The following is a 20,973-nucleotide window of genomic DNA, read 5'->3' as shown; positions in this document are numbered from 1 at the left end:
AGGTAGCAACGATGGAGCAGCAAGGTACAAATAGAGGAGTTTGGACAGGGGACCATCTTAAAGATATTGGGGCACATTTACTTACCAGGTCCATTCGCGTTCCAACGGCGGCTTCCCTGACGAGCGTTCGGGTCTTCCGGCGATTCATGAAGGTCCTGCGCCCGATGTCCACCAGGTCTCGCTGCTGCGCCGAAGTCCGCCGAGGTGCCCCGGAGTTCATCGTCTTCATCGTGGTGCATGTGAGTATGGCCCGTGCGACCAATTTTTTTTTTTAAATGCGGCGGTTTTTCAGAATCCGTCGGGTTACCATTCGGCCACGTCACCCGATTTCTGTCGCGTGCATGCCAGCGCCGAGGTGCACAAACCGATCACGTGCGCCAAAATCCTGGGGCAATTCAGGGAAAATCGGCGCAAATCAGAAATATTCGGGTAACACGTCGGGAAAATGTGAATCGGGCCCTTAGTAAATGACCCCCATTAACTCTACATACAAGAGACAGAGGCAGATTCTCCCATGCTTTAAGCTTTGATGCGACATACTGCATGATAGGGGTAAAATTAAGGGACACAAATTTGGAGACCTCTTTATGACTAACTATCCCGAGGTAAACAAATTGGTTGACCACCATCAGACCTGATGACTGTGAAATTAGATCTCAATTCACCCACCAAAAGGAGAGCTGACTTGTGCCAGTTGACCTCTAGCCCTGAATAACCCCCAAACCCATATACCACATTAACTAAGGCTTCAAGTGAAGGGTCTGGGTAAACTGGGTATACCAGCAACATGCCACCCCTCTAGTGCTACTATTGATCAGGGCAGACAGCGACTCCAGCACTAGAGCAAAGAGCAAGGGTGAGAGTGGGCAACCTTGCCTAGTCCCCTTCCCCAGCTTAAAGCAATCAGAGAGGTACCCATTGACCCATACCCATGCTCTGGGCCTGCGGTATATAGAATCTGGAACCACCTGATAAACCCGGATGGAAAACCTAGTCTATCAAGCACCTTCCACATGAAACCCAACTCAAATGAGTCAAATGCTTTTTCATCATCCAGGAAAGCAATAACCCTCTGTCCCCTATTATCATGGGGTATCTGAAGGTTGGTGAATAGTCTCCTAAAGTTAATATCAGTACATTTCCCTGGCATAAAACCAGACTAGTCCACAGAAATAACAGATAGTATAACTTTGCTTAGGCTTATCGCTAGCACCTTAGCCAGTATCTTTCCATCTAGGTTTATCAAAGATATAGGCCGGTATGAACTACAAAAGTCAGGACCCCTGCTTGTGTATTACCTCAATGGTAGCTTTATAGAATGCATCGGGCAGCTTACACTTCCAAAGCATATCTAAAGGTCGGAAGCAGTCTAGGGCCAATCTCCTCTACCTGTTTGCCATACCACTCCGCCGGGAATTCATTAGGACCAGGATCTTTACCAGGAACTAGAGAGGAAATCACATGCGCTATCTCCTCAACCGTCAGGGAGGCACCAAGAAATTCCCTGCCAGCCAGCACCAGTCTCGGGAGAGGCATAGTATTTAAATAGGCTCGAGTGGCGTCAAGAGGGAGTTCAACCTTTGAAGCCGGAAAAGAAAAGAACAAACTGAGCACAGATACCAGCTGGATTCATCGCAGTGGAACCCTATTGGTTGGAAATACCAGCCATGACAGTCTGGGGTGCTTCAACCCTGTATAAATATGCCAATATCCTCGTTCCCTTATCGCCGTCAGCAAAAATATGTTGTCTTTGGCTCAGCAGTTTTTTATTGGTATACAACATCAAATGCAAGTCATATTGCCTCTGTATCTCCAACCACTTGTACCTAGCAATGTTGGACGAAATCGATTGATAAGCCTGCTCTGCCTCAAACAAGTCAGTTATGAGCTTAGTACGAGTGAGCCACAACTCTACTCTATTCGCTACAATTGCTACAATGAGGAGACCCCTCAGGACAGCCTTGTATGCATCCCACGCCGTTAATGGGTTAAAAGACCCCACGTTACCAGCCCAGTATGAGACATTTTCTTTCTGGCAGCTGACTCTCACTGGTATGACATCTAATCAATAGATAGTAGACCACACAGGGCTACTAATGGGTTGTGAAAGCGACACCAGAAGGGGGGCATGGTCCTAGATAACCCAGGGAAGGTATCTCCCTTTAGTAGTTTGCGTCAGGAGGTCCCCATTTGCAAAACCTCAGTCAAATTAAGGGCCTGTGCACAGAGCAATAGAGAGTTATCATGCCTGGGAGGGGATGGAGGCAATCCCGTAGCAGGTCTAGAGTAGGGTTACCGTGCAATTTTGGTCAGCAAGGATAACTACAAAATTCCCTGAGAGATCCAGGTGCACCGTGTGTAACTGAAAAGGGAGAGATTTACCCACTAGGATCAATACCCCCCTTTCGTGGGTCGAGTACACTGAATGGGACGCATGACCAATCCATGGCCTCTTCAAGGCTAGTAATCTCTAGCCCCTCACATGTATCTCCTGAAAAATAAGTATGTCGGGATTCTGGGTTTTAATGAAGTTCATAGTATCATAGTATCATAGTATATAAGGCTGGAAAAGACGCAAGTCCATCAAGTCCAACCTTTAAGAATTAAATAAATGTTTTATCCCCATAACCCATGATATTTTTTCTCTCCAGAAAGTCATCCAGGCCTCTCTTGAACATGTACATAGAGTCCGCCATAACAACCTCCTGCGGCAGACAGTTCCATAGTCTCACTGCTCTTACAGTAAAGAACCTTTGTCTATGGTGATGGTAGAACCGCCTCTCCTCTAGGCGTAGAGGATGCCCCCTTGTCCTGGTCACAGGCCTAGGTATAAAAAGATCTTTGGAGAGATCCTTGTACTGTCCGTTCAGGTATTTGTACATTGTAATGAGATCTCCCCTCAGTCGTCTTTTTTCTAAACTGAATAATCCCAAATTTTGTAATCTGTCATTGTATTCTAATCCCCCCATTCCCCTAATAATCCTGGTTGCTCTCCTCTGCACTCGTTCCAGCTCTACTATATCCTTTTTATACACTGGTGCACAAAACTGTACACAATATTCCATGTGTGGTCTGACCAGCGATTTGTATAAGGGCAAAACTATGTCTTTATCATGACAATCTATTCCTCTCTTGATACATCCCATAATTTTATTTGCTTTGGCAGCAGCTGTCTGGCTCTGGTCGCTAAAATTAAGTTTACCATCCACCAATACCCCCAAGTCCTTTTCAGCTCCAGTTTTACCAAGTAATTGACCGTTTAGAACATAATTATACTTTTTGTTTCCATGGCCCAAGTGCATAACTTTACATTTATCTACATTAAATCTCATCAACCATTTCTCTGCCCTTTCCTCAAGCTTCCACAAATCCCTCTGTAATGCTAAACTATCGACCTCAGTATTTATTACTTTACACAGCTTAGTATCATCTGCAAATATTGAGACTTGACTGTGTAAACCCACTACAAGGTCATTAATAAAAATATTAAAAAGAAGTGGCCCCAATACTGACCCCTGTGGCACTCCACTAGTAACCTCAACCCAATCTGAGAATGTGCCATTAATGACGACCCTCTGTTTTCTATCACTAAGCCAATTACTTACCCAAATACACAGATTTTCCCCTATTCCCAGCAGTCTCATTTTATATACCAACCTTTTATGTGGCACGGTGTCAAATGCTTTTGAAAAGTCCAGATATATAACATCCACAGCGTCCCCCAGATCCAGTCTTGAACTTACCTCCTCATAGAAACCAATCCGATTAGTCTGACAGGACCGATCTCTCATAAACCCATGCTGACGCTGGGTTATAAGGTTGTGCACAGTGAGATACTCCAGGATAGCATCTCTAACAAACCGCTCAAATATTTTCCCCACCTCAGCAGTTAGACTCACGGGTCTGTAGTTTCCAGAATCGCTATTTGATCCTTTTTTGTATATTGGTACCACATTTGCTATGCGCCAGTCCTGTGGAACATAACCAGTCCTCAGTGAATCTTCAAATATTAAAAATAACGGTCTGTCTATCACGGTACATAGTTCATGCAGAACCCGGGGGTGTATGCCATCTGGCCCCGGTGATTTATCTATCTATCCCAGGAAGAGGCAGCGCCATACCTCTTCCTGGGTTAAACTGTTGACATTCCAAAAAGAATTTACATTATTCCTCATTGTGTCTTCCACCAGGGGATTTTCCTGGGTAAAGACAGTTGAGAAGGCGACATACAGTAGACTGGCCCTTTCCTCATCTCCTTCCACCATGACCCCATATTATTTCTAAGGGGACCCACACTCTCTGTTTTTAGTTTCTTATCATTTATATACTTGAAAAATAATTTGGGATTATTTTTGCTCTCTCTGGCAATTTTTCTCTCAGTCTCTATTTTTGCAGCCTTTATCTGCTTTTTACAGGATTTATTTTTCTCTCTATAATCCTGTAATGCCTCATCGCTACCTTCACGTTTTAGCACCTTAAACGCCTTATCTTTCTCGCTTATTTCTTTCCTTACAAGACTAGTTAGCCACATTGGCTGTTTCTTGTTCCTCTTATGCTTTTTCCCATAAGGTATGTGTTTCTCACAGGACTTTTTCAGAATATATGAGAAAAATTCCCTTTTTTTTGGGGGGGGGGGGGGCTTTTGTCTTTGAGAACATTATCCCAGTCTATGCCTTTAAGGTCTTCCCTTAGTTGCTGAAAATTTGCCCTCCTGAAGTTTAGAGTGTTGGTTGCCCCTTCCCTAACGTTATTTATCAATCTGTTGTTTTAAAGTTTTTTTTTTTTTTACTATCCTTAGGTGATCACTGCCTAGTGTGTATAAAATGTTGTGAATTTTCTGTTTCATGCATAACATCATGTCAGATGAAGAAAACTAGTATTCTCGAAAGCTCACCATCAAATATACTCAGTTAGCCTCAAAAAGGTATCGCCTGATTTCTTCAGTCTTCTTATGCTCTCCATGGCTAACACGGTACATATCTACACTACTAGCAAGTTGCTCAGGAAACACATTTATAGCCCATCCCACAGAGCAGAGGACGTGACCGCAGGATAGGTCTGCAGTGCAGAGCACCAACCACCACAGGGAGTTAAGTGAACAATCTGCATACTTGCCACCACAAAGAGACAATGTAAAACCAGCTGAATAATGACACAGACATTTCTGAAGAAGAAATGAAGAAGATTGCATCAGATGTAACAACTACCAATCTCCAATCCCACTTATGGGTCCTCATCCACACTTCATCCTTCCGAGCACGCACACTGAGCCACAACCACATACATACCATATACAGAGCCGGATCATCATTGGCGCTATTAGAGCGCCAGCGCCGGGCCCCCGCATCCGGATTTATTGGTTGGGGGCCCCTGGCCTGGCGCTCCAATAGCGCCGATGCTCAAGCTCCTGCTGGTGCCCCAGCGTGCCTCGACACTCGCCTCAGCAATCGTGCAGGAGCCTCCGTCCGGACAGGAAGCTTCTGCCCGTCACTATGAGCACTATTACTGGAGCGATGTGGCCGGAAGACAACCCCGGCGCACATTGCTCCATGAACTAGGCTGCGCGGCCGCGTACCCTTCCTGTCCGGACGCCGCAAGAAGAAACAAGACGCGGGACCCGAGGTGAGTATAAGGTTTTATTTTTTTAAATCAAACAGCATTAAAAGATGGTGGGGGACGAAATATTTAAAATAATTAATTGGGAGTGGGCATCATATTAGTTAATTGTGTGTGGGGCAGCATATTAAATAGATCACTGTGGTGGGCAGCATATTAAATAATTAATTGTGTGTGGGGGCAGCATATTAAATTAATTGTGTGTGTGGGGGGCAGCATATTAAATAACTAATTGTATGGGGGGAAGCATATTAAATAATTAATTGTGTGGGGGGAAGCATATTAAATAATTAATTGTGTGGCTGGCAGCATATTAAATAGTTAATTGTGGGGGGGCAGCATATTAAATAATTAATTGTGTGTGTGAGGGGTACAATATTAACTCCCTCACGCTCTGAGGCTTACATGTACGGCGCAGAAGTGCGGGACCTGTATGAAGAGTGCTCACGGGCTGAGCCCTCTCCATACAGCGGTGGGGTTTGGTGCATACTGCAGCAAACATCCACCGCTAATACCTGCGATTAGTGCTAGTGCCTACAGTGGGTATTAACCCTTCTGAAGCTGCCGCCAACATTTAAAGGACGGTGGTACATTGGCGCCGCCATCTTTGTTCCGATCGTTACTCGGTCCCTGGGACATCATCGGGGGGCAGCGATCGGTTGCCATGATAGCATTGGGTCTTCGTCAGACCCAAGGCTGCATGGCAACTGCAGTTTCGTCACAATGTGCCAGTGGCTCATTGTAATGAATACTGTGTAATTATTGCATATACTGCAATACAGTAGTACTGTAGTATATAGTAGGAACGATCAGACCATCTAGGGTTAAAGTACTCTAAAAAAAATAGTAAACTATTTTTAGAACTGATACTAATTTATTAAACAGTAAAAATCACAAACACGTTAGGTATGGCCATGTCTCAAAATGCCAGATCTATCAAAATATAAAAACGGTTATTGCTGGTGTTGAACCACATAACTGAAAATGGCGCCCAAATGTCCGAAACGCAACTTTTACAACATTTTACATAACATAAAAAATTTAATAAAAACTGATCAAGAGGTCTCACAGTCCTCAAAATGGTAGCAATGAAAACGTCAGCTCATCCCACCAAAAAATAACTCCTCACGTATCTCAGTACCATATATACTCAAGTATAAGCCAACCCTCATATAGCCAACACCTGCCCCTGATATAGCCTGCCCCCGTATACACCTTTCTTTTGCCTCCACAGGTCTTCTCTTGTTCCATCGGCAGCGTGTACAGACCTGCCGATGCCGATGGAAGAAGAGAAGACCTGCGGGGGCGCTGGAAAGGTGAGTTTTGACTTTTTTTTTCCTTGACTCGAGTATAAGCCTTGAGTACATAAGCTATGAAAAAGTTATTAGTGTCAGACAAAACCCCTTTTTTTTTTCTTGATGAGGTTTTAATTTTTTCAAATATATTAAAACTCAATAAAACCTCTATAAATTTATTTTCCCTGTGATCTTACTGAACCAAAGAGTGAAGTGCAAAAAATTCATTTGGGGGCCCAGTATATTACATAATTAATGGACAGAGGAAGCCAGTGTATGAAGTTTATTGGGGGTGAGGCCTAGTATGTAAAATAGTTTATAGGGTCGGGTGGGGGCAGTATATTAAATAACTAAATGGGGGGGGGGGCAGTATATTAAATAATTACTTGAGGGGCCAGCCTCTAAAATTCATGTGGCACCCCAGTATATTAGAAAGGGCCATAAATAGGTAGGTTAATTCATTAAAGGGGGCAATATATAAATTAAGTAATGGGGGAAACATATTGTGTAATTAGGGTGTGACATATATAATTAGGGGTACAGTATCACTCAGGGTCTGTAGTATAGTAATATATGCATGGGACACAGAGGTTTAATTATGGGGTATATTTGGGGGGGCATATTTCTATTATCCAGGTGGCATTGTACTGTGAGTAACTGTGGTATTTTTAGGTGCACAGTGTGGGGCATGTGCTGCCAGGAGCAGAAGACATCTGGTGGAAAATTCTTCAGCCATAAGTTACGTCGATTCTGGCCATGAAGGAGAAGACACGTCACCTGTGAGGTACTAGATGCCACTTCTACTAGTGTCAGATCAGTATTGTACCCACTGACTAATCTTCTAGTGTGAGACATCTCTCAGCTTGTACTGTACATGTCCTGTAATATTCCTAGTGTCCATAGTGAGCCAGCATTGGGGTGTGGGGTTGTTGTCATCAATTATTGTTATGGTTTTCAGCATTTTCTTATTGATAATGTTGGTGCTGTGACATCACTGTTGTGCATTAACCCCCTGTGCTGTGACATCACTGTTGTGCATTAACCCCCTGTGCTGGGACATCACTGTGTGTGTGTATCAGCCCCCTGAACTGTGACAGCACTGCGTGTGTGACAGCCCCCTGTGCTGTGACATCACTGTTGTGCATTAACCCCTTTGCTGTGACATCACTGTGTGTGTATCAGCCCCCTGTGCTGTGACATCACTGTTGTGTATTAACCCCCTGTGCTGTGACATCACTGTGTTTGTGTGTTGACCACCTGTGCTGTAACATCACTGTGTGTGTGTCTTAACTCCCTTTGCTGTGACATCACTGTTGTGTATTAACCCCCTGTGCTGTGACATCACTGTGTGTGTATCTGCCCTTTGTACTGTGACAGCACTGTGTGTGTATTAACACCCTGTGCTAGGACATCACTGTGTGTATGTATTAATCCCCTGTACTATCACTGTGTGTGTGCGTATGTGTGTATTAACCCGCTATGACATCACTATGTGTGTATTAACCCCTGTGCCTAATAAATTCATTATGGGAGGACCTACCTAATGATTTATTAAAGGAGACCCCTGCCTAATGAAATGCTAAGGGGGAGACCTACCTAATGAAGTACTATGGGGGGAACCTGCATAATGGCTTATGTACAGTGTGGTCACTGTTAGTATAGTCAGTTGTGTGGTGTGAGGGGTATATATGATATATGTTGGGGAGGTATGGTCAGTTGTGTGGTGAGAGGTATATATGATATATGTGGGGGCACAGTGTGGTCAGTTGTGGTGTGAGGGGTATATATGATATATGTAGGGGTACTGTGTGGTCAGTTGTGGTGTGAGGGGTATATATGATATATGTGGGTAGCACAGTGTAGTCAGTTGTGGTTTGTGGGGTATATATGATATATGTGAGGGCACAGTGTGGTCAGTTGTGGTGTGGGGGGTATATATGATATATGTGGGTGGCACAGTGTAGTCAGTTGTGGTTTGTGGGGTATATATGATATATGTGGGTGGCACAGTGTGGTCAGTTGTGGTGTGAGGGGTATATATGATATATGTGGGTGGCACAGTGTGGTCAGTTGTGGTGTGAGGGGTATATATGATATATGTGGGTGGCACAGTGTATTCAGTTGTGGTTTGTGGGGTATATATGATATATGTGGGTGGCACAGTGTGGTCAGTTGTGGTGTGAGGGGTATATATGATATATGTGGGGGCACAGTGTGATCAGTTGTGATGTGAGGGATATATATGATATATGTAGGGGTACAGAGTGGTCAGTTGTGTGGTGAGAGGTATATATGACATATGTGGGGGCACAGTGTGGTCAGTAGTGGTGTGAGGGGTATATATGATATATGTGGGGTACAGTGTGATCAGCTGTGGTGTGAGGGGTATATATGTTATATGTGGGGGCACAGTGTGGTTAGTTGTGGTGTGAGGGGTATATATGATATATGTGGGGGCACAGTGTGGTCAGTTGTGGTGTGAGGGGTATATATGATAAATATGGAGGCACAGTGTGGTCAGTTGTGGTGTGGAGGGTATATATGATATATGTGGGGGCACAGTGTGGTTAGTTGTGGTGTGGAGGGTATATATCAGTGATGGCAAACCTTTTGGAGACCGAGTGCCCAAACTACAACAAAGACCCGCTTTTTTATCGCAAAGTGCCAACACAGAAATTTAATTTGTGATTTATACTCCCTTCTCTGTCACAGTTTTCATTGATACCAGCCCCTGAGGACACCAATAAAGCAGAAAATAGTCCCAGGTAAAACTGTCACTTTAAAATAGCTCTATGCACAGTAAGTCCTGGGCTGTCTGGGACTGCAGGAAGATACCTGGAGTCATCTCTGGTCATGGCCTGAGTGCCCATAGAAAGGGCTCCGAGTGCCACCTCGGGCACCAGTGCCATAGGTTAGCCATCACTGGTATATATGATATATGTGGAGGCACAGTGTGGTCAGTTGTGGTGTGAGGGGTATATATGATATATGTGGGGGTATAGTGTAGTCAGTTGTGGTTTGAGGGGTATATATGATATATGTGGGGGTACAGTGTGGTCAGTGGTGGTGTGAGGGGTATATACGATATATGTGGGGTACAGTGTGGTCAGTTGTGTGGTGAGGGGTATATATGATATATGTTGGGGCGGTATGGTCAGTTGTGTGGTGAAAGGTATATATGATATATGTGGGGGTATAGTGTAGTCAGTTGTGGTGTGAGGGGTATATATGATATATGTAGTGGCACAGTGTGGTCAGTTGTGGTGTGAGGGGTATATATGATATATGGGGGGGCACAGTGTGGTCAGTTGTGGTGTGAGGGGTATATATGATATATGTGGGGTACAGTGTGGTCAGTTGTGGTGTGAGGGGTATATATGATATATGTGGGGTACAGTGTGGTCAGTTGTGTATGTGAGGAACAGGTGTGAGGTGTATATAGGATGATGCCAACCATGTTATACAACCTGTTATAAACCCGTAGAGAGTGATGGATGGAAGAAGTCTCCTGGAATATCAGACAGAAGGGAAGAGACAACATGAGGGACGTCACCTGTAAGTCATTGGATGACACTGCAGCCTCTGTGCAGGACTGGTATCTACTACTGCATGGTCACAATATGGTGGTACATACTGGTCTGTGTGTGTAGGTTATTATATAGTATTGCAGTATTATTCATTTATTATGTAGTGGTGATAATCATGATATAATGCTATTATTTGGGCCTAGTACAGAGGTGTCATTAGTGATATTGCCTTCTGCTCGGTGGTGTTTGTATAATAACAATATGGCGGTAAAGATCATTAGAAAATGGAGTTTATAGTTGGTAAATTATTGGTAATACCGGTCATGTTGTGCTAATCCTGTGGGTCAGTTTCGAGGGATCATTTGCAAATTGTACCGCTATTGTTTGGAATATTGGTCTTATGGTAGTTTTATTTGGTAACAGAATTGTGGTATCATTATTCGGTAATATTTTTTAGATTGTCGTGGACCAAAATTGGAAATGGTTTAGTTATCTAAAACTAAAGATTCCTTTGTTTCTAATATCTCTAGAGCTTTGGAACTGTGTAACTATGTGATATCTTTTTACATATATTGTTGTGGGAGGGGGCCCCACATCTGCTGCCGAGCTGGGGGGCCCCATCCTAAATGAGGTGCTCCATACCGCTGGGACCCTTAATCTGGCCCTGACCATATACACAACCTGAATCCAAATAAACCACTTATCCCCACCGTCATAAGTCAAGTAACAGGAGGTGTACCTATCTACAACATTACAAGGAGACTACACAGTTTTGTAGGGAGAGGAGCCATTAAACAATAGCCCTGTCTCTAGATGTGTGTCTCTAGTAGCTACTACTCACTGTAAACAGAACCAGAAGGGCTCCAATTAGATATTATGACATTCCTGCTGTGAAAAAGGAGTTATATGAGATAGCCGAGGCCTGTGGTTGATCCAAACTGCGGCCTCCTCAGCTGTGGTGAAGAAATGGACCTTGTCACCATCTTGAACATGGAGTCGGATAGGACACAACATGGAGTATTTTAGTCTGAGATCCCGGAGGCGGCCACGAACAGATGAAAATTGCCTTTTTTTACGTTGAGCTTCAGCCGTATTATTAGAGTTGGGTAGCACTGAAGACAGGGGAAGGTGCGCCCTGAACTCGCCCCAACTTCTGTCCCTTCCTATAGCCCGGAAGGGATTATAGGACTCGGAATACACTAGCTAAGTGCGGGAAGGGAACAACACAAACAAACTAACAAACATAAAACACAAAAGAGTAGTAAACTAGCCGGAGTCGCAATGAGAGGGTACGTCAAGAGCATAATCAGGAAGCAAAAGGGTTAATGTCAAAAACTAACCGAGATCACAACAATACAGAACAAGAGCAGGTCAAACCTATAGCAGAGATCAAGTGATGAAGGGATTTCAAACACTGGCACAGGTGACTAGCAGGGCCGGATCATAGGCGGGGCTCCCGGGGCTTGATCCCCGGGGCCCCCACCATCTTGCCCCCCCTAGGGGCCCCCACCAGATCGCACACCCCCCGGCTGAGATGCACGCTGTCCCCAGACATAGGTGACCGCCTCCTCGCCCATCTCTCGGCATGACAGAGACGCCCCCGTCACAGATGACACCGCCTCCACCTCTCAGGCCTCCCCCTCGGCACAGGTGACACCGCTTCTGCCTGAGCACAGGTTACTGCCATCCCGGCCCGCCCATCCCCAGCCATGCATGGCCGAGCAACCAACCCCCTGCCGGCCCGCTGGAACAAGAAAACCTGCTCGATCCCCCGCCCCCCGCTCGAACAAGCATCCGCCGCCCCCCACACCTCCCTGGCCAAACAATCAAGCCAGCCCCCTCGGCACAGGTGACCGCCTGTTGGCCCGTCCATCCAGCGCCATGCATGGCCGAGACGCCAACCCCCCCACGCCCGAACAAGCACCCGCCGCTCCCCCCTCCCCGGCCGAACAAGCGACACCCCCCACTTGAACAAGCACCGCCGACCCCCTCCCCGGCTGAACAACAACCAAGAGACCCTCCACCGCCCAAACGCCTGTCTGAAGCCACGGCCGTTCACCCTAAAAGGTAAGTATATATGTATGTATTTATCTGTGTGTATATATGTATATACATGTGTATATATGTATGTAAAGCGTATATATGCATCTACTGTATATATGTGTATATATGTATATACTGTGTATATATGCATATACTGTGTAAATACTGTTTATTTATGTGTATATACTGTGTATAGGCGTATATATGCATCTACTGTGTATATTTGCATATACTGTGTATATATGCATCTACAGTGTATATGTGTATATATGCATCTACTGTGTATATGTATATATACTGTTTATGTGTATATACTGTGTATATATGCATCTACTGTATATATGTGTATATACTGTTTATGTGTATATACTGTGTATATATGCATCTGCTGTGTATATGTGTATACACGGTTTATTTATGTGTATATACTGTGTATATATGCATCTACTGTGTATATGTGTATACACTGTTTATTTATGTGTATATACTGTGTATATATGCATCTACTGTGTATATGTGTATATACTGTTTATTTATATGTATATACTGTGTATATATGCATCTTATGTGTATATGTGTATATACTGTTTATTTATGTGTATATACTGTGTATAGGTGCGCATATGCATCTACTGTGTATAGATGCATAAGATGCATATACTGTATTTATACATGCATATATTTATATAAGAATATATGTGTGTACATTTAAAGGAAACCTACCATTTCAAATGGTAGGTTTAAGCTGTAAACACCGAGCACCAGCTCAGGGTGAGCTGGTGCCGGTGCTTAGTTTCGTTAGTGTTACCGCGGTATCGCGGTTTTAACACTTTTTAAACTTTATAGCAGAAGCCGCTTCGGCGCTGCGCGCGACCGTGCGTGCGCAACGCCTGCGGCATTTCCTATGTAGGCGCGCGCACGATCGTGCGCACGCAGCACCGAAGCAGTTTATGCTATAAAGTTTAAAAAGTGTTAAAACCGCGATACCGCGGTTTTAACACTAACGAAACTAAGCACCGGTACCAGCTCACCCTGAGCTGGTGCTCGGTGTTTACAGCTTAAACCTACCATTTGAAATGGTAGGTTTCCTTTAAATATATATAATTATGTATAATCAACGTTTATTGGACAAGACAAAATATAGAACAGTACAATACAATGAGATAATGACTGTACAAGGCTGATCGCGCAGGATCAGAAATATTTGTTCATTATAAATTGTAAATTAGGGGTTGGAACCAACTTGTATTACATTGAGTAAGAAACCCCAAGGTGCCGTCTCGTACAGAATAACTATTACAATATGGCCGATATGGCCGCACAAAGAAAAAGGGGTTATAAACTGACAAACATAGGTATATAATAGAAGAAAAAAGGAACGAAAAGGAGAGGGGGGGAGGGAAAAGGGGGAGGGAAAGGTGCGTGAGAAGGAGGGGATACGTACAAGAGGTGGTAGACCTGTAAGACTGGGTTCCAGCGAATAGGGGAGGGCTGTGGCATGTACCTGCCTATGATAGAAGGTTGTGGAGTTCCTGAGAATTCGAGAATGTATCCCATGGAATCCAAGCTGTGTTCGCCTTGCCTGGATCTGCAGAGTCATTAGCTACCAACTCCTCCATTCTATGAATAAACCCGAGCTCTTGGATCCATTCAACTATTGTGGGAGGATGTGGGCTCTTCCAATGTCTGGGAATTACTGTACAGGCTGTGGTTAAAAAGTGACGAAGGAGGCCTTTCTTGATGGTAGAGATAGTACCGGGTATAATCGATAATAAAGCTAACTGAGGAGAAGGAGTGGCACTTTTACCAGTGACCTGATGGTAGGCGTCAAAGACTTTATTCCACAACGGTATGGAGTAAAGTACCCACTTCCGCACCGCAGCGCCAGCACACGTCTGAAACCTCGGGGAAAATACTGTGAAGCCACGAGGGGTACCTATACCACCTGGATAGTATTTTATAATTCTTTTCCTGAGCACTACAGGGAAGTGGCATCTTATGCGAGAATAGAAAGGCCTTATCTAGTTCCTCGTCTGTTAGTTCTATAGAGAGAGCTGTCTCCCATGCTCCGATGTAATTCGGCCTACCTGGAGTGGCATCCTCCAGCAACAGGCCATATATGGTTGAAAGAGCATGAGCTGGTAAGGAGGACAGTCTGAACAATGCTTCCAGGGCCGTGGGAGACGACCCGAACGCAGTACGATCAGGGTCAGCCGTTACGTATGATGCTAGTTGTCTATGTTCCAGCCAGGATAGTGAAATATCAGGGTGGGAGGCCCTCAGGGACTCCAGTGTGGGGATGGTCCCACCAACCACAATCTGGCCCAGGCGAATATATATAATTATATATTATGCTGGGTATATGGTATGTATGTATATGCTCTATATACTGAAGGTGTGTGTATTTCCCGTATGTGTGTGTATATGCGTATATACTGAATGTGTGTGTATTTGCTGTATGTGTGTGTATATACTTTTTGAGTTTGTATATACTCTGTCTATTAGCGAGGCAGCTGTATGTAGCTGTGTTACAGGGGGTGAGGCGGCTGTATGTAGCTGTGTTAGAGGGGGTGAGGCGGCTGTATGTAGCTGTGTTACAGGGGGTGAGTCGGCTGTATGTAGCTGTGTTACTGGGGGCGAGGCAGCTGTATGTAGCTGTGTTACTGGGGGCGAGGCGGCTGTATGTAGCTGTGTTACTGGGGGCGAGGTGGCTGTATGTAGCTGTGTTACTGGGGGCGAGGCGGCTGAATGTAGCTGTGTTTCTGGGGATGAGGCGGCTGTATGTAGCTGTGTTACTGGGGGTGAGGCGGCTGTGTGTAGCTGTGTTACTGGGGGTGAGGTGGCTGTATGTAGCTGTGTTACTGGGGGTGAGGCGGCTGTATGTAGCTGTGTTACTGGGGGTGAGGCGGCTGTATGTAGCTGTATTACTGGGGACGAGGTGGCTGTATGTAGCTGTGTTACTGGGGGTGAGGTGGCTGTATGTAGCTGTGTTACTGGGGGCGAGGCGGCTGAATGTAGCTGTGTTTCTGGGGATGAGGCGGCTGTATGTAGCTGTGTTACTGGGGATGAGGCAGCTGTATGTAGCTGTGTCACTGGGGGTGAGGCGGCTGTATGTAGCTGTGTTACTGGGGTTGAGGCGGCTGTATGTAGCTGTGTTACTGGGGGTGAGGCGGCTGTATGTAGCTGTGTTACTGGGGGTGAGGTGGCTGTATGTAGCTGTGTTACTGGGGGTGAGGCGGCTGTATGTAGCTGTGTTACTGGGGGTGAGGCGGCTGTATGTAGCTGTGTTACTGGGGGTGAGGCGGCTGTATGTAGCTGTGTTACTGCTGAGATAGTGGAAAGGAAGCAGGAGGACGTGTATGTACGCTACACTCAGTGGGGGCCTCCACCAGATTTTGCGCCCAGGGGCCCCACCAACCTTAATCTGGCCCTGGTGACTAGTGAAACTGCAGCCAGGACCCTACGTCCAGAACCTGATTGGAGCTGGATAACTTCTGGGAATTAACCCCTCATGGTGCAGAACAACAAAGCACAATCGCAGACCCCATGCAGAGGTACCACAACTCAAAGCAGTCCAGAACACAAACCCTAAACAGTGTTAGGTCTTAGCAGCCGCAGCCTAGAGCGCTCACCAGAGATTGCTGGTAGATGAGAGGTGGAGTCTGCGTGGAGATGCGCAGGAGGTCGGAGAACGCTGCTAGCCACACCAGAAGCATTGAAGGAAGGACCAGAAGTCCGAGTATTCTCCCATGCGCACCTGACATGTATATTCTGGGAAGAAGGATTCTCGTACAGAATCTCCCTTTTGCGACAAACTGCAGACAGGATATTGTCTCTGTCCTTATGGTTTAGGAGCTTCAGTGGGAGGGTGGAGACGCAATGAGCACGCTTTACTGCAAAGCACTGTGAGAGGTCTGGACCACCTGCTCTCTGGAATCTGCAGACTCCTCCACATCTCCCAATCGGCACTTGACCTCGGTCGTCCTATCCCCTATTTTATCAATATCACACCACAGGAGGGTAATATCCCCCTGAGCATGGTCAATTATCATAGTAAGAGATGCCTGACGCACAACGATGGCCACCACAATTTTTTTGGTGTCAGGATTTGCTGTCGCAGGCTGGAGAGAGCTGCAGCTGTAGCAGAGTACACCGTGTCCCTATAACAATAGGCGGAGAGAGCTTCAGGTGTAGCAGAGTTCACAGTGTCGCCATAATAACTGCTGGAGAGAGCTGCAGATGTATCAGGGTTCACTGTGTCACTATAACAATAGCTGGAGAGAGCTGTGGATGTAGTAGAGTTCACTGTGGCACTATAACAATAGCTGGGGAGAGCTGCAAGAGTAGCAGAGTTCACTGTGACACTATAGCAATATATGAGAGTGAGCTGTGGATGTAGTTCACTGTGACACTAACTCAAAGCCTCTAGAAAACTGTGAGTGCAGTAAAGACCTACTGGGGCACATTTACTCACAGGGTCACCGGAGTTCACTGAAAGTGTATTGTCCGTCTATAATGCAGCAGCTATTCACTAAGATTGTGCGCCTAAAATCATGAATGTGTCACTTCCCTGCCCAAGTCTGACAGAGTTCACCATTTTTTATGGTGCATTTTAAACATTGGGCTTGCAACACAATTTAAAAGTTAAATACTGCGCTTAGTCCAAATCAGACCGTCCGACAGCACGCCCCCTAATTTGTGTTGCATGGAAGCCAGCGCAGCTACACCACAAAAAGGGTCGCATGCGCCACAATCCCAGCGCACACACTTATTTAATACCTGTGAAAGCCATTTTAGCCCCCAAAAAAGGTGCACAGACCAACAAAAATGCGCAGCATGACTCTTACTAAATGCAGGGGGCAGCTCCAGCAAGGGACCCAGCGACCCACCAGGACCAGGGGCACCCGGAGGGTCGACAACCCGTGGAGGAGGTAAACTGGCAGTCCGCAGTTAGAGGGAAGGCAGTGCACCAATACAGAGAGCAGATTTCCGTCTGTCCCCCTTCACCAAGGCAGCTGATTGGGTTCAGGCACCCTGGGGGAGCAGTACAGAGGCAGGTTGACAGCAGGAATGGCAGGATTTTAGCAGGATTCCGCAGAGCTCAAAAGCCACACATCTTACTCAATTGGCAGTAACCTACCTTACTGCAACGATAAGAAATAACTGGAAAATGAGAGAAGAGCTTGGGAAGATCTTCAAGAGATCCAAGCAGTGCTGAAATATGGACAATAGCAGACTTCCTCTGGCCTTCTGCTCTTTTCAGCAAAGGGTAAAAAGCCTAAATATATAGAATAACATAGCATTAGTAAATAGAACAAAGTTTAACAATAAACATTATTGCAAAAGTAAATTATTATCAAACCTAAAGATCATTCCGTATAACAGAAACATTATAGATTTTAGCCATACGTACCACACGTACAGAAATAATTTAAATGGTCTTAAAAAAAAGCCATTGTGTAATTCAAAAGATTTTTCTACATGTAAAAATCTTGGCATTTACACTTAGTTTAAATCCTCTACATTTATGTTATTAAAAAAAATGTACCCACGTAAATTTCCCATAAATGTAGCAATAAAGATAGCTGTCCCTGGATTCTATTACGCCATGCTTGACCACCTGGCTTCAGTGTTTATTAGCACAAGACAGCAGTGGGAAATGCAGTAACTCCCAGCCATTTTATATATAAAAACCAGTAGTTTCCTTGTGCCATCCCTCCAGCATTATCCAAGGATAATAATCTTGTTTGTAAGGGACCATATGACTACATTCATGGGACATAATCTTCACACAGGTAATTTTTTTTTAACAACATTCAATTAAAAAGATTTATTTACAAGTGCTTCTCTATAAATTAGAATATCAGATTTGTTTTCATTCATTCAGTTCAATAAGTTAAACTCATACTGAAGAGTGAAGTTTTTATTCATGTTGATGATTATGGCTTAAGGCCAAGGAAACCCAAACGTCGTAATCTCAGAAAATTAGTATACCATACATACTCGAGCATAAGCTGAGTTTTTCAGAACTCTTATACTCTTGTACTCAGAAGCTTATACTCGAGTCAAGAAAAAAAACCAAAAAGTGTACTCACCTTCCGACACCCCCCATCGGCACACACTATGATGTCAACGAGCAGCTGACGTCACGATGCCTGTGACAGACCACGCAGGGACACAGAGACGTTGCCGGGGCTGTGATGGATAGAAGAGGACCTGCCTTGCGTCGGAAGGTGAGTACACTTTTAGTTTTTTTCCTACAGGCATTATATTGGGGGCAGGGGCTGGCAGGCTATATGCTACAGGGGGATGGCAGGCTATATGCCACAGGGGGCTGGCTGGCTATAAACTACAGGGACTGGCAAGCTATACACGGTGGGGGCTGTCAGGCTATATACTATGGGGCTAGCAGGCTATATACTACAGGGGGCTGGCGGGCTAAATACAACAGGGGCTGGCTATAAACAACAGGGGCTGGCAGACTATATACTGGGGGGGGGTGACCAATGCATTTCCCACTCTCGGCTCATACTCGAGTCAATAGGTTTTTCCATTTTTTTGTGTTAAAATTAGAGGTGTCGACTTATGCTTAACACAAAACCTACAAAGGCTTCCTAAGCATTTTAAAATTTAAATTTAGTCTGGTTCAGTAGGAGACACAATGATGGGGAAGACTGCTAACTCGACAGATGTCCAAAAGGCAGTCGTTGACATACTCCACAAGCGTAAACCACAAAAGTCATTGCTAAAGAAACTGTTAACAGAGTGCTGTTTCAAAGCATATTATTGGAAAGTTGAGTGGAAGAAAAAAGTGTGGTAGAAAAAGGTGCACAAGCAACTGGGATAATCACAGCCTTGATAGCATTGTTAAGAAAAGGCCATTCAAAAATTTGGGGAAGATTCACAAGGAGTGGACTGCTGCTGGAGTCAGTGTTTCAAGAGCTACCAAACACAGACATATCCAGAACATGGGCTACAAGTGTCGCATTCAATGTATAAAGCCACTCATGACCAATAGACAACGCCATAAGCATCTTACCTGAGCCAAGGAGAAAAAGAACTGGACTGTTGCTCAGTGGTCATAGGTGTTGTTTTTGGATTAAAGTAAATTTTGCATTTCATTTGGAAATCAAAGTTCCAAGCTGCTTGAGGTCTAGTGTGAAGTTTTCACAACAAGCTATGGTTTGGGGAGCCATGTCATCTCCTAGTATAGGTCCACTGTGTTTTATCAAGACCAACATCAGCGCAGCTGTCTACCAGGAAATTTTAGAGCACTGCCGACAAGCCTTTTGGAGAAGGAATTTTCATTTCCTGGTAGGACTTGGCACCTTTCCACACTGCCAAAAGTACTAATACTAACCACAGTATAACTGTGCTTGATTTTCCAGCAAACTCGCCTGACCTTTACTCCATAGAGAATCTATGGGGTATTGTTAAAATGAGAGACACTAGTCAAACAATGCAGACAAATTGAAGGCTTCAATGAAAGCAACCTGAGCTTCCATGTCGCCTCGGCAGTGCTATCAGTTGATACAGTCATTCATACAAAATTTACTATAAATACTATTTATTTTGTAACATTTTTTACAGTTGGACATACACTCACCAGCCACTTTATTAGGTACACCTGTCCAACTGCTCGTTAACACTTAATTTCTAATCAGCCAATCACATGGCGGCAACTTACTTTAGGGTTTACAGAGAATGGTCCGAAAAAGAAAAAACATCCAGTGAGCGGCAGTTCTGTGGGCAGAAATGCCTTGTTGATGCCAGAGGTCAGAGGAGAATGGGCAGACTGGTTCGAGCTGATAGAAAGGCAACAGTGACTCAAATCGCCACCCGTTACAACCAAGGTAGGCAGAAGAGCATCTATGAACGCACAGTACATCGAACTTTGAGGCAGATGGGCTACAGCAACAGAAGACCACACCGGGTGCCACTCCTTTCAGCTAAGAACAGGAAACTAAGGCTACAAAATTGGACAGTAGAAGATTGGAAAAACGTTGCCTGGTCTGATGAGTCTCGATTTCTGCTGCGACATTCGGATGGTAGGCTCAGAATTTGGCATCAACAACATGAAAGCATGGATCCATCCTGCCTTGTATAAATGGTTCAGGCTGGTGGTGGTGGTGTCATGGTGTGGGGAATATTTTCTTGGCACTCTTTGGGCCCCTTGGTACCAAATGAGCATCGTTGCAACGCCACAGCCTACCTGAGTATTGTTGCTGACCATGTCCATCCCTTTATGACCACAATGTACCCAACATCTGATGGCTACATTTAGCAGGATAATGCGCCATGTCATAAAGCTGGAGTCATCTCAGACTGGTTTCTTGAACATGACAATGAGTTCACTGTACTCAAATGGCCTCCACAGTCACCAGATCTCAATCCAATAGAGCATCTTTGAGATGTGGTGGAACGGGAGATTCGCATCATGGATGTGCAGCCGACAAATCTGCGGCAACTGTGCCATCATGTCAATATGGACC

At 45.0% G+C, this 20,973-nt stretch overlaps 1 protein-coding gene across 1 annotated transcript in view; it reads right to left on the bottom strand.

Annotated features, from left to right (window-relative positions):
• LOC140070802 (C-signal-like) overlaps nt 1–20,973 on the bottom strand; it is a 71,748-nt gene that overhangs the window by 24,093 nt on the left and 26,682 nt on the right. The window contains exon 4 of the mRNA XM_072117721.1: nt 17,622–17,759. Within this exon, the coding sequence (XP_071973822.1) occupies nt 17,622–17,759 (138 nt within the window). The remainder of the gene's footprint in view (nt 1–17,621; nt 17,760–20,973) is intronic.

Source organism: Engystomops pustulosus, chromosome 7, assembly GCF_040894005.1.
Source record: "Engystomops pustulosus chromosome 7, aEngPut4.maternal, whole genome shotgun sequence".
In the NCBI taxonomy this organism is placed as follows: domain Eukaryota; kingdom Metazoa; phylum Chordata; class Amphibia; order Anura; family Leptodactylidae; genus Engystomops; species Engystomops pustulosus.
The sequence above is the reverse complement of the archived record's forward strand: the minus strand, read 5'-3'. Positions and strand labels throughout refer to the sequence as shown.